This window comes from Rhea pennata, chromosome 5 (assembly GCF_028389875.1).
Source record: "Rhea pennata isolate bPtePen1 chromosome 5, bPtePen1.pri, whole genome shotgun sequence".
NCBI lineage: Eukaryota > Metazoa > Chordata > Aves > Rheiformes > Rheidae > Rhea > Rhea pennata.
In genome coordinates, this window is record NC_084667.1 from 35392228 (window position 1) to 35407757 (window position 15530).

At 34.0% G+C, this 15530-nt stretch overlaps 1 protein-coding gene across 1 annotated transcript in view; it reads left to right on the forward strand.

Moving 5' to 3' along the window:
• The window catches only part of PDE3B (phosphodiesterase 3B), an 89827-nt gene that overhangs the window by 51839 nt on the left and 22458 nt on the right, over nucleotides 1–15530 (forward strand). Inside the window, exons 2-4 of the mRNA XM_062577793.1 lie at nucleotides 10633–10683; nucleotides 11810–12058; nucleotides 14363–14505. Coding sequence (XP_062433777.1) covers nucleotides 10633–10683; nucleotides 11810–12058; nucleotides 14363–14505 — 443 coding nt within the window. The remainder of the gene's footprint in view (nucleotides 1–10632; nucleotides 10684–11809; nucleotides 12059–14362; nucleotides 14506–15530) is intronic.

The following is a 15530-nucleotide window of genomic DNA, read 5'->3' on the forward strand; positions in this document are numbered from 1 at the left end:
CAATTACTCTTGTAATCAGACTCATAATTAGTCTTTCATCTGCTTTGAAATTATTGCTTTTAATTCGTTAGCTTGAGCAATTGAGAATGTAGTTAGTTAAATTCTTGTGTATAACTTCCAACTACAGCACTGCAACAATGTTTATTTTCCTTCATGGCATAGTATCTTCTTTTTAGGCTCCTTGATCGTTTTCTTCCAGCTTACTTCCCTTACTGGAATCGCCGTAATGTCACTCATTGGGTCATCATCTTCCTTAATAGGATGAATTATTTAAAAACAAACAGATTTGCGTAAAGCTTGCACCTTGTGTCAATTCTGCAAATAAAAATAGTTAAGACACAGTTAATACAATCATTTAAAAAGTGGAAGTGTTTAGCGAATTAGAAGTTCTAGACCTCTGAAAGCGCTGTGTCTTTGAATGACCTAATCAAGAGCAAGTCATTGCTGGGGGATTTGGAAGTACAATCTCTTAGTCCAAAAGAATGCTGTATTTTGTGCCTGAGTTAGCCAGAGTTTTCTGGCAAAACAAAAAAAATCCTTCAGTGGGTAGACTGCAGGAAAGTTGTGCTAATTGTTTACATTTTCACTACTGGTATTTGGGGGCATTGAATGAAGCAGGTTGTCAGATTCCAAGTTAAAAGGAACCTTGCATAATTTATAATTAAGTTGTGAAGCCCCCTTGCATATGATATTATAATTGTCAAATGTTTACAATGGATGCTGAGAAAGTGATCAGACAAATTCAAAGATGAAAAATCTATTGGACATTGTAAAATACAAAGACATCCAACACATGGCTCCTTGAACCATATTGCTGAGACTGAAAGAATCTTCTGGGAAGTAGAACCATTTATTTAAGAATATTCTTTTATTGAACTGCTATTATCAGTGGCAAGATACTGGACTTAGATGGTCATTTGCTTGGATTTGTTTGGCCTGGGCCATTTCGTGTTCTGTGTTAATTTTTAGCTGAGAGCTATATGGCTTGACTTTCTGCTGCTTATTTTAGAGGGAGAGTTGACAAGAGAGGTGAAATGTTAGTGTTTTTAGGAGACTTCTGCAGAAAAAATTGTGATAAACCTTTTATGAAAAATTCAGTATCTCCTTTTCTTCTGCTCAGTACTAAATAAAGCTAGTGCTTGTATGAAATGATTCCTCTTAGATTATTACTTTTCTACAAAGAAAAAAAATCTGAGATTAATTTACTCCTGATATCTCTAGTGTAATATGTGGGAAAATACTCTGTTAAAAATTTATGCAAATAGAGGAAATCAGTTCATCCCTAAGGAGTTTTTAGTTATTCTAGCTATACTCTAATATGTTGCTGCATTAAGAATATTTCAGCATACAATAAAAAAATGCTAAAAGTAGGTAAGATCTTTGCATAACCATCTACTTCAGAAAGGTGAAATTTAAGGTTGCTCTATTTTATTCCTGCGTGGTAGATTATTGGCGTCAACACTCCAGTAAATGCTCTAGCTTTTATTATATATTGTTTTAAAATAATATCAAACGGTAAATGTGAAAATGATGGTTTAGAAACAATTTCTAGATTTTGCTTTTTTTTTTTTTTTTTTTCAAAATAACACAACTTTATAAAAAGGTTTTAGTTTTCAGATGACAGTAAGATGAGTGCAGAATACAGGAACACCAGAGCAACTCTACTGGGTTGGAGCAGTAATCCACCTAACACTATTTCTTTGCTTTAATGGTGATTAGAACCATATGCACCGAAGGAAAAGGCTTATAATGGGCAATTAAAAGATCTGCACATAGCAGACTTTTTTCTTCCACTCTCTCTCCCCTAGCTGCTGTAAATTACTGTTGGCCTTTACTCTGAAGTATGAATCTGACAAAACCTAGAAGGAACAGGAAATGACCTAAGTGTGGTTTTCGCCAGGTTTTTTTCATTACCTGCCTAAGAAAAACCTACTTTCCCTTGATAGACAAAATACCTTTTATAACCTTTTAGAAATGTTGGAAGATCTCATAAAATAGAAAAGGGAGGTCCAAGCAAACATAACAAGCAATAAGAACACGGAAAATTTTCTAAGGCAGACAAAGTGGAAGCTGACCTGCTGATTCTCCTGTTTTTAAAAGCAGAAGGAAAATGCCTTCTAAAAATACTGTTTTTCTTCTTGCAGGGATTAATACTGACTTTAAGAATAAGCATACTGAAGACTTATTTGAGTCTTTAGTACAACAGCGGAGTGTTTTTGCTCTGTCTTTGTGATTATACTGTGGACAAACTTATTGAAAACAATACTTAAACATCTTTAGACTCTAAAGATGACTCATTAGAATTTTCTTAGCTGCAGCTCTGGAAGATGTCTGTTTAGATGGAAACTCAGGTTACTGTGAAATCTGGTGAAAGTATTGTAGTGGCTAGACACCTGTATGTTTACCTGTAGTTTTTAAATATCCAAACAAAGATACTGCAGGTACTATTTAATGTTTAGAATAGGTATTTACTAAAGCAGTTAAGGAGAAGCAAGTGTTTTCCATTGCGGGAAGATTTTAAACTTCTTACAAAGGTGAGCACTTCATTTTATGTGAGGACAATGCCTTCTATGGAAGAGTTTAACAGTCAATGAATGAGCCCGTGATAGGGAAGATAAATGTTTAATTTCATTAGAGAGTACTCGGACTTCACAAGCACAAAAGACTGTCTATCTGCATTTTTCACAACCTCCTGGTCATTTTACCACCTTGCATAAGGAAATTGTACAGAGTCTAGAACTGGTAAGTGTTAGAATTTTAAAAGTATGCCAGTTTTTTCTCCAGTACCATTTATTTTTATGAGAAGCTTTAGTGGGTGGTGAAGTATCATCTTGATTCTAAATGCCTTAAATACCATATTCAATATTTCCTTAGTATCATGTTTTGATTATGATAATCTATCTACTCAAATGGCTGCTGCTTTGGCCCACAAGGTTTCACAGCTGAACCTATTTAGATAATGCTACTTCTACTTTGACAAAGTCAAACTTTAGTTGCATCACCTTTAGCATCACACTGAATGTAACAGACATGCTTAACAGCACCCTTTTCAAAATCTGTCTTCTACACAGAGGGGGAGAGAGATCTTTTAAAAATATTGAAATAGGACTTGTAGGTTATGCTTTAGCATTTGATTTTGTATTATTAAATTAGAAACTGAAGAAGCTAACTGATTGTAAACTGTTCCAACAGACTAATTTAAAAGCAATTAATCTAGCATTAGTCTTGGCTGAAAGACAATAATGAAAAGAAATTGATGTGTATTGTAACCCTTTTCATATTTTAAAAGAAATTAGTTTCACATCTGGTTGTAGACTTTTGCTTTTGAATTAGGTGATTTTTTACAGAATTGATTTCTGAATCGAGTTGCTATGGCATTGGTTTCATTGTTTAGTTAATTCTATGCTTGGTTGCTATGGAAGTACTTATTTACGGAGCTAATGCCTAACAGCGTCGAACAGATGCTACTAGCAGCTAGGAATGTTTTCTATTTGACCAATGAAGGACTTCATCAAAAGTAGAAACTCATTTTATGTATTCATTTTTTCTTCATTAATATTTTGAGTGATGGAATGCTAGTGGATGATGCCAAATAGATCAAGTTTTATTTTCTTAAAGAACACATTAAAAAGCATGCTGAATTTCCTAAATAGTACAGCCATTGAAACTTTTCAGTTACCTAGTTTAGGTAATCTAACAATCATGTTACTAATCATAATGTTGTGTATGCCTTCGTATGGATTACACATTTCAGCTTAAGATGTGTAGCTTATTTATTAGTTTTATTTTAGTTCAGAAATTTCTTTTTAGAATCATAACCTATGAAACAATCTTTTGGCCATGTATTTTGAGTATCTGCATAAATATGAATATTATCCTTAGTATAATTTTGGAAATGTTAGGCTTTCAAATGTACAGAAGTGAGTGATTCTTGAGTAGTTAAGATATTATGTTTTTTTATTTTACCTTAAGTTAAATTCTTTTGAAAATATTCTTATGTAATTATCTGTCCAAATATATTCTGTCAAGCTTTTAAAAAGGTTTTTAAAGGAAATTAAAATGCTTAGTATACTTCTACAGTAATTTCAGTGCTCTTGAGAAGAGTAAAATCCATAGGCTTTTAATGTGCTTAAACTTCCAGAAGTTTGAACACAGCTTGAGCCAAATGGAGTTATGACACCTGTGCAAAGAAGATGCAAAGGAACTCCACTTTCTCCATCACTAGCACTCTTCTCAGATACAGTTTTATCACAGGCCCTCACTGTACCAGGATAACTTTTTTTTACATAGAAAAATATTTTTTTTCCAGAGTTATGCTGTTTACTTTTTTTTCATTGACTATTTTCTCCCATTTTTCATCTGTTTTTAGTTTATTTAGACTACAAGCTAGTCAGAGGAGGGCTTATTTCCTTACTTTTTCTTTGCAATAATATTGCTTGTACCCCTTGACTGAACCGTAAACCATATTAGGAGAGGTCTATATTACTGCAGACAAATGCATGTGTATTTAACAAGTGTCTCTGATATTACTAACAGTATATGCTTTCCAAATGAAGCATGCTGAAATTTTGTAAAATTAGGTTTGACTAAACATCTGTTGAACTGAATATAGTATATATCTGAAAAATATATACATATATTTATATTTTGAACTGAAAATATGTATTTTCACATGTATTATATATATAAAATATATATTGAACTGAATATAGCATATATATAGTATAGAATATATCATTCTTCTGAATTATGGCCATGGGAAAATTGTTGCGTTTTAATCTTGTACTTCAGGAGTTTTTGTAAAGTGGCTCATCTTAACTGTGTTGATATTTATTTCTTATGCAAAATAGGTTCAATTCCTAAGCTTAAATATTATGCAGTCCCTGACTGTTGATGAACAAGGCATACAACTGTGTTCAAAACCCAAGGCAGCTTGTCAGGCAATTTTTTAAAAATAGGAAATTGTGTTCATTGCTCTTTGGATGACTCACAGTGAATTGAACTGGGAAACTCTACAATTAGAGTCAGGCTCATATGAGAACTTCTCTATGCCTACTGGTAATTCAGTATAATGTTTACGGGGGAAGGCTGGATTCCTCACCTCAGTTCATCTGCAATATCAGAGCTCATTGCAGCTTCATTTCCAAATGAGCTCCCACTTGTATGATCGCTGAGATGTTGGCACTGGAAGCTGATGCTCAGGAGCTACTGAGTGTGTGAGCTGCTGAGCAACAGTTTGAGCAGAAGCTTGTAGCTTGGAACTTTTGAGACCTGTCACTCCTTGATCAGGTGTTTCTTTTTGGAGACGGTGAGGAAGAATGTTATGTGCAAGTGTGTTACAAAATCCTGCTGTTGCCGAGTACAGGTCTTTCTGCAACACATCTTAGGGTTTCAAAATCAAAGACTGCTGAGGCTTTGCCTAAGACCTATTTTAAGATGAATCTCTCTGTTCACTTTAAACTAAAATAATCTATATTCCTTTTTACTCCTGTGTTGCTGTAGGATAAGTGCAGCTTTGGGAATATTTTGTAACTTTTATTGATGATCCACAGTAATTAATTACATCTCTGTCTCACAAAAGAATAATGCCAGAAATACTATTTTTTAAATGTTTCAGAGTGAAGTTAAAAGGCATGCAGTTAAGCTAATTAAGCTAAGTCTAGTAGGTACTGAGAAACAAAGTGCAGTTTCTTTAGAGGTAGTTTCTGAGTAGAATCACATGTTAAGGAGTACATTCTTGAAAGAGAAATGTTTCTGTAAAGAAGCACAATTTATCAGCTGAGACCTTTAAAACAGTCACCTACCCCTCAGACCAGTCCTATTCTGCAGTAGATGTATTAAGGAATATGATGCTGGTTTCTGTTTCTTTCATAGTGAGAAGTGATTGTTTGTTTGGGAGGTGGTGGGGAGGCTTTCTGGATTTGAATGCCATCTTGTGGTCTAGTATAAGCATCCAAGAAAATGTAATAAACCCCCTTCAATTATTACCCTGTAAGGACATAATTACTGAAGAGATTTACTAACTTGTCTTTACGGTGGAGAAATATTCACTACGTAGTGATCTACATTTTGTGCCAAATAGAAGAGATTGTTACTTTGAGCCAACAGCTTTTATCAACTCATAACACTTACCAATGAGTATTTTTTTCTCTCTGCAACTTGAAGCCTATTTCTCTAATGTAGATGAGGTCACTCAGGAGTCTAGGATTGAAATTTGTTAGTCTTATAGATTGACCCCCAAAATTATAACAGTATAGACTATGTGCATCTGTGTGTGTGTGCTGAATAAAAGAAGTTGCACTATTGAAAGTATCCGCAGTTACAGATTTGCTTCAGAAAAGTTCTGGAGTTTGCAAGTGCATGAGTACTTTCTTAAGATCTCTTTACAGCAAATAAATAAAATCAGCTAATGCACCACAGGTTTAAAGAAAAAAAAATGCTAAAAGAACTGGAAGAAGAGAAACCTCTTCCATGTTCCTCAATGGTGGTTGAGGACCATTGTGCCAAAGGTTGTTCTTACAGCTAACAAAACTGTTAGACTCGTGTATGTCTGATCTTTGTTGCTAGTTGAGTCAATAGTCAATGAAGCAGATTAATGCAGTCTTCATGTCTGTGCTTTGGAGGACAGAGAGAAACCAAAAGAGTTACCTCTTTGGTGCAGTAAATAACTGTCAATCTGGAAAGGGAAATTTGGAAATAAAGAAGAGCTGTTTTTTTAATAAAACTGCCTGGATTTCAAAATCATTAAAATGAACAATTCATTTTAGTTGCTGTTATGGAGGATAAAGCTTTCATCTTTACAATGACTGTGCTAAAACCAAATGCTTCATGCAACATGGATTTGGCCAGATAGATTCTATTGGTCATTATCCTAATTCTTGTTACTGACATACTAACCTTCACCTAATATCGTTAAGTAAAAAAAAAAAATAATAATAAAAAAGCTTTGATGTATAAGGAGAAGGTAGTTCATCACCTTAAAAAATACAAATTCTTAAATTCTTAATTCTTACATTTAGATCTTGCTTTATTTAACGTGACCTCTGCTATAGCATAAGTTACTCCCAGGTTATGTGTGTGCTTAATGGTTAGAACTCTCAAGTTTTCATAACAGTTGGATGTTACAACTGTTAACTTTAAACACACTGTTTTATGGTGTCTGTTTGACAAAAACAGAAGAGAAAATGTTACCCTTCCAATGTTACCCTTGCCTGGGTACAGATAACAAGTCAGCCTGTTACGCTTTCAATGCGTCCTGCTGGACAAGTTCCATATTTTGTATGGAACATTTATTTTCTCCCCAAAAGAGGTGTTAGACATACAGGAACAGAAGCAAATATAACTTTCCCAGATTAAAATAAGCAGAATGGCTTTAAAGACTGTAGAATATGATGCACCGAGGAGAGGTATGGGTATCTTATCTGTGCTCTGTAGCTGTAAGATCATATTTAATGTGTGAATGCAGTCATTTTCATAACATACATTTTAACAGAAAAAGTTGAATTTTGTCAATTATGGTATTTTTTAGTGGCTGACAAAATGTCACAAACACTGACCACTTCAGATATGTGAATTTCTTTCTTTTTTTTTTTTTGTACATTTTTATTTTTGGTTAGTGTAGAAGAAGCATTAAGTGAGCATAGTTGACGTATTTGAAGCTGATAGTATCTTCAGACTGTGTTGCTGACGTTCTTCTGTGGGTCTGGTGGTTTTTGTGAAGTTATAGAGGACATGTAGATTTGTAACCATATTCAAACAAACTAAAAAAATACTTCTGCAAGAAAATGCTTTTAAAAGTATAACAGATCTTTAACCTAAGGTATTGGGGAGGTTTTTTGCCTATTTATTTTAATTATGTCAATGTAGGTACTTTCTATGCCATATTAGAGTACTGCTACTGTTTGGCTCTGGAAAATAACGTAGAATAATTTGGAAACAGAAATGAAAAAAACATTTTAAATTGCATCCTCTATCTTATTTTTAAGAGGGGGAATATTCATGCGGCTATTATAAAGGACTACAAGTCTCTAAAGTTCATGCAGTAACAATAATTAAATTAGATACAAATCAATGAATTAAAAATTTCTATTTTTTTTTGTTTAGATTTCCTACAGAAAGCCATGAAATTTACATAGCTTTTAGTCCTTGATACTATAAACACTATATTTCATTGAACTGACAGAGCTGGGAAGAATAATAGTTGCATGTAACCTGATTGTGTATAGTTAATAGGTTGTCTGTTACTTAATGTGATTAATGATGCTGGATATGTATAACATGCTTTTTTTCATGGAGTTCCTGCAATGGTGAACTGCAACTGTTCTGAATGGTGAACAGTTGATACAGTGTATTAGATTTTTACCAAAAAAATAGCCTTTGTGTTTTAGGAAAAAACAAAGATACTCATAAAAATCAGTTTAAAGTCAGTATCATTCACAATGCTAATTTTATCAAGGTCTGTATGTACATATGAAAAATATATGTGGGAAGTGTATGTACTGACAAGTACAGTCAATGGAAGTATTTCTTGGCCTCGACTGTTATATTTAACACCCGTTTTATATCTTAATTAGTGATGAAGATGTAAAGGCATATAAAAAGATGGCTCGAGACTGTTTCAATAACAAGGGTTGCATATTGGGAAAGTATTTGAGCAACATGGCAAAGATTCATAGCTTTCTCCACTGAAGAACATTTATTTGCCAATTACCACTCATTTTACAGTTTAGCGTGGCAGTGTTATATTACTTTTGAGTGGCCAACTTCAGTGGTACTAACAGAGAAGCTAACATAAATAGCTATATGCAGTACTTCCTTCCTGTCTATGGACCCATCCATATTTATGCATATTTGACTCCTTTCTGCTTAGGAGTTAAAGAAAACAATGAATTGTCCAGGTTTGTCCTCTCAAAAAAAAAATTTTTGTTCTGTGGGCAGCAGAAATAATAATATTCTGGTTTCTAAATCTTCTTATCCACCTTTCATCCTATATCTGTGCCAAAGTACTCCAACTTCTTTACCTTCAATATTTAATTTGTCCTTCTTTTTTACACCAAAATATTCCTAAGTATGTCTTCTTTCCTTCAATATTTTATAACTCTTAGCTAAGACAGAAATGGCTTATGGTCAGAGTGTGATTGATTAGTTTGTAAGCTAAATGAAACAAGTAAATATTGAGCTCTGGTTAGTTTTTCCCTCAGAGGAAAAATGAGTTTGGTTCCTTCTCTTGTCGCAGTCACTCACTTCCACAAATTGTACAGGAAAGGGATATTCTTTGAGTTCTGTTTGTCTCCCAAATTTGATGGAGACTGGTCAGTAGCTTCAAAATGTTATGAAGAAGAGAGAGCCTGATTGCTTGACCGTACATGTTTTGTTTCCTTAGCAACGTTTTCTTAAGATGCGTTTCACTACAGAACAGGATAATTGCATCAGCTCTTGTAGGGTTCTTGTTCCAGTGTATTCATTCATCCTTGCCCAAAGATACTAAAAGATACTATATAATGATTCTAGCATTCAGGTAATAAGGGAACATAAATAAAAATTGTAGGTTCAATCCTACAGAGCTTTATATTTCAGTAATATGTAGAAACATTTGCAAAATTCACAATTTTTTTAACGATATTTTGAAAACCCAGAAATTCTTGTGAGAACATTATTTTTCCCTTTTCTTATCCTTTTTTAATCCACAAACTGTCTTCAATGTTATGAAAACAAACCTTGTAAGATTAATCAAAATATCAAATTTTTAAGATTCTAAAACATAAAATTGTTTTTAAAGTTTGAATTCTGTCCTAATGCATGGCATTTTCCTAAAACAATGGTTGTAGTGGATTTCTGTGATTAGGTTTCATTATTCTGAGACTAAATTAAAATAGAATACTAGTTTTTAAGCTGTTCTTAAAATGGATTAAAAAATTAGCTAATGCAAGATATATTCTGTCACTTATGTGCTTTTCTGTTGTGACTTTATTGCGTGTTTATCGCATTAGCTGTAAATTTTTACCTGTAAATCCACTTTAATATTCTGAGATGCACCTATTCTATGAAGTTTTTTGCTCTACACTTCTGTAATTCAGGTAGGAAGTTCTGGTATGAGATTTATCAAGCCTGATATAGCCCGTGTGCATTTACCTTCAGGACATACTATTAAGCATCTCTTAGTAATTTTGAGGCATGTTTTATAGTTATGGAGAACAATTTTGTATTGTTTTTTCTTTTGTTATGAATCTGTTAACTAAATGCTAGTTTTTTTGACAATTTAGCTCTTTTTATAGAAGATACTGGAGATTAAGATAGGTTTGCTTTTATAAGTGTGGATGAATAGAAGTAGAAAAGCACTGCCACCAGCTAATTTAGTGTACATTAGATGATTTATCAATGATCCAGAAATATTAGAGTAAGGCCGTATAATTATTTTGTCATCAAGCGATCTCTGTTCCATGCAGATTCAGCACTTTTGAGGGATTTTGCTGTGGTAGTGATAACTGAGACAATGACATAAGCTTCATCCTGTCAAAAGATGAAGGGAGAAGTATTTTATATTACATCACCTGATTAAGATTTATTCCACTGTTGTTTTTTTCAGTGTTAACAGCACTAACCTACTACTGTATTACTCTTCATTTTTTACAGATGATTCTTTGGGACTGGGATTTGAAGCAATGGTACAAACCCTATTACCAGGTCAGTCTATTATGAATTCTCTAATAAAATGTAATCAAAGTAGAGAGTTCACTGTGAACTGTCAAATTTCTTTTTTTTTTTCTGTTGAGAATTCTTGGTTACCTGGGTTGTCATAAGTACACTCTAATTCTGTGTAGCAGAGACTTGAAATTCAGCAATTCTGACCAAATTGACAGGAATGTACTTTCTTAGTATACATGAGAACGGTCTCCAATCCAGCTAAGAAGGGAGTGCTGACTGAAATATCCCTTAGCATAATGTCAGTGAATGATTTCCCTGAGTTGCAAAACTCAGGGCTACCAGGATCTCACTTTTTTTCTGACTGCTTGTTTGTCCCTCTCTTTCCTGTGTCAGTACTGGTGTCTAATCAGCCAATGCTGTTTCTGTTCAGGAAGTTGTGCCAAATAAAATCTGATCACTTTTTGACAGAATTTTTAGGATCTATTTGCACAGAATCAAGGATAATAAAGACAGTGAAACTGAATCAACTGTAACTTAGGTTTAAACTGCTGTGGAAATTGTACCTTTATAAGGGGTTTGTAACAGTTTGGCACTCAAATTTCTGTTGATTTTATTGGAGGAGATAGAACACTGAGCTTAATTCTAAGACAAAGTAATAAAAATTGAGATAAGAAAAATTGACCCTAGATCTTTATTTTAGAAGGACAAGAATAAACTGATAGCTAGTGTTGAATTCTGGAATATATTTTTATTGCATAAGAAATACTTTGCAGAAATTAGTTAGCCCTGTTCTTTTTTTTCTTCCCTCATCTAAGTGACTCATCTAATGTGTGTTTAAAAAAAAAAAAAAAAAAAAAAAAAACCCTTATAATCATTACTAAAAAGATATTTGATGTAAAAAAATGTGGTAATTTTGTTTATAGACTCAGTTTTGAAAATACATAGAATTTGGGGGTCTAGTTTTGATGAGATTATTTATAAAAATTCTCAGAACATAAAATTTTGTTCTATATAGTATGTGAGTATGTATATACCTGTACTTTTTCTTCAGAAGAAAAATCAACTGCATTGTATTTTTTGGTGATGGATAAGATGCTCATTTAAAACATATCTAAGTAAAATGTTTAAAAATTTTGATTGTTTGTAATATTTCTATCTGTTCTAGAATACTGGCAATGGAAATGGAGTTGATCTTTCAGTGCTAAATGAGGCTCGGACCATGCTAACAGACCTCCTGACTGACCCCTCCCTTCCACCACAAGTGATTTCTTCCCTTCGAAGCATTAATAGTTTGATGGGTGCTTTCTCAGGCACATGCAAACCAAAGGCTAATCCGTTTACACCATTTCCTGGTTTCTTCCCCTGTCCTGAAATAGAGGACCCTGCCGAAAAAGGAGAACGAAAATTACTCAAGGTCAAACAACTATAATTGTAATTTACAAGTGTGTTGCCATTTCTGAGCAATTTGTCAAAGAAAATTCTTCTGGAGAGAATGTTCTTTGTATGGATAGTAGTTTCTCTACTGAATACTGAACTGCTGTTAAGATCAAAAGAAAAAAGCTGTGAAAAAACACTGAATGAAGAGTATGTAGGTACCAAAATTACAAATTGAAATGTTTGAAGGAGAGACAGGTGAAGGGCACTGGTCTACACTCTAAAAATAAACAGAAAATTCCTCAAAATAAGCACAGGATTACAATAAACAAGCAAAAAAAGAAAGTAGTGTAAAATCAAAGCGTTATATATTCATGGTTTGACAGGAACAGGGCTCTTGATATTCCTACAGTCTTGGTCTAGCAGTTATTGTTGGTGTGGCTTTTTCATTTGTTTTTTTTACTATTGTAAACAAGTTATATATTTAAAAGTAAAAATAATGTCTTCTGCCTATGCAGCACATAACATTGTGGGACCAATGTGTATATCTACTGTCACCGCTCCCTGTTTTCTGGAGTAAGTAACTGTAAGCAAGACACATTATGGAATGCAATGCAAAAATATCTACAAACTCAGCTGCAATGCATCCGTGCTTATAAGTCTAGGGTAGTGTGGTGTTGACAGCTCGAAGCTGGCTTTTGCAGCTATCTGTGCTCTGTACCTTTCCTAGCACTCAAGGAAACTTATTAGTTCAGGCACCATCTGCTTGCTCTCAGCCATTACAAAAACAGGTACCCAGACAAATAGGTAACTGGTGCACACAGTCACAGGGACTGGCAGGCACTGGCTTTGCTTCTGTCTGCTGGGGGAGACAGAAGCTTCTCCTAGGTGCTGTTCCCTTTGCAGCCCCAGGGAACCTGTTAACTACCCAAGGCAGGGGAGTCTTTTCCTGTTTTCAAGCATGCAAGAAGCCTAGCTGGGAAGTTGCCGCACTGTAGTTGCTTCCATTTCCAAACAGTTGGCTGGTTGGACAAAAGTGGTCAACTTGTTGGCTCTCTATTTTGGGGGAAGATAAGACTGCCCCATGAGCAGGATTCAATTGGTGAAATGTCTGTTGTCCATCATTGTCAAGACAAATGTTTCTGGTGAAAAAGATCAGTATCCACAGATTAATCTGTGGAAGTGATACAGAGGATGAATCTCACATGGATATTTGCAGAAATCAGTTCAGCAGGAAGCATAGTCATCCAGCATTTTTTTTTTCCTAAATGCTTGGACTGAAGGAGTTGGAGCCTAACTTTACATTTATAGCTCTCTGTTTCCTCTCTTTCCCTGGAAGTTGTCTCAAGTCGTCAATCCAAATAATCTCTGTCAGATAATTTATGGGTACGGCTTGCCTTTGGTACCTACTAAGCTGCTTCCTGCATACCACTTTGTACTTGACTGATTTCAGATCTTTGATTTTAATTACTTAATTCCTGTGTAACAAATTACTCTTTGAGAGTACTTGGCTTAGTCGACATCTTCATTGCCTTCTGTCTGAAGATTTTTTTTTTTTTTTTTTTTTTTTTTGCTTCATTAGTGCAGCATTATTGAAGCTGTTTCATATAATTTGGCAGAATACAGTCTCCTGGTTCCCTTTCTGGTAGAGCTGGGTAAGAAGTACCATGTGTTTCTGTTCACACAGAATCATTTGAGTTCCATTGCCCTGCATTGTGGAAGGCTTCACGTTCATGTCCAATATGATTCCTTGTATCTGGACTGCAACGTGTCTAACTTGCAAAGCTTCCCAGTTTGGAAGTGGTGAGGAGCTCTGGGAACCCCACCCTAGGTGCTGTGGGATGACAAGGAGAAGCAGAAAGCGAGCCCTGAAAAATCGCAGCTGACTTGCCCACAAGTTCCACTATACTTGCTGTCATTATTTAGTATCCAAGTTATCAAAATCTCAGGCTATCCTGGATGCTGGAGACGTGATTGGAGTCATATGACTGAGAGGGGTAGAAAAATGATCCATAAGCCTATAGTGACTGACCATATCTAAAAGATCTCCAATTTTAAAAGCTATGAAAAATAATAGTGGGACAATATGGATTTCAAATTTACGTATTTTAAATATGGGAAAGAAAAAAAGATGTGCAACTGGATAATTATCCTAATAAGCAAAATATTTTTAAATACATCTTTTAAATTTTCTTAAATTATAAGAGTCAACCTAAGATACCATCCTTTATGTTTCATTGTAAGCGGTTAATAGATTCATAGCCTATCTTCAGAACCAATAAATAAAATTTCAGTATCTGTTTTCAGTTATGTAAATTTTAACCATAATTAAACCACTCAACAGGGACTACATAGCAGGAGTAGCATGCCAACACCACAGCTGAGAAGAGCTTCAGGAGTTTCTGGCATTCCAGCTATAGAAACGCCATCGTCTAGATGGGAACGGAGTAACAACAAGAGATCTCATCAGGAATATAACACATCAAGGTAACTACCTAACTAGTTTTTAATGGTAGAATAATAAGTGTAGTCTTTCTAAAATGTTCATGCCTATGATGTTGGAACTTGGCAGGGGAAGTACATAATGCTAAATCTTGTTGTTGAATTCTGCCAGCATAAATTAGAAAACACTTCAGGTTAATAATATACTATACTTCTGTAGCTGTGCTTGATCTGAACTAGAAGTCAGGTCATTCTGAGGTTGAATGTCATGCTCCATCATAATAAGTAGTGCTTGCCTATCAGTTTTAATGGGAAATGAGAAAAATATCCAACATAAGCTAGTTTGTTTTGCAATCGTGTAGCCTCTAAACCATTATTGACTTCCTCTTCCTTCTTTTTGTTTAAATATATATCACTTCTAAGCTTCCACATATCCAATAATTTTTTCTAATTAAAGAAGATTATATATTCTTTTCCATTTGCTAGCTAACTACTGTGTGTTGCAACACTTACTAGTACAGTTATCAAGTAAGTAATAAGGTAGATTAAGAAAGTTATCTCCTCTCTTCTTGTCAGTCAGTGCGATGTAAACAAAACTTTTATTTCCGTAATTAAGATTATATCTTGAGTTAGGATTAAAATTAACATACCTTTTTTTGTTGTGTTCAGTGTTGTCTTTCAGATTGAAAATTCACACACTTTATTTAAATTTGTATGTTTTTGCATAATGTCTTGTAAGAAAAGTAAAAAAGATAACGTTTGAAATTTTGTTGTAGTTTAAATCAGTAAAATTTTGTGTGTTTTTCTTTTCTCCATATCTGATAGCTCCTAAAACATCACAATTTTTTACATTTTTTTAAAGAAAATATGAGTTACACTGATATTTGATAAGTACTAGGAGCAGATGAAAGTTTATGTGCAACAAGTGTCCACGAATTAATTTATCAAGATTTTATTTAATTTTAAAGCAAATCATTTTGCTTTAACTATTTCAAATCATTTTTTAGTTATCAGGGACACTTTTTCCTTTGAATAAAATAGACTATTCAAGTTTTTACATAATAAAACTC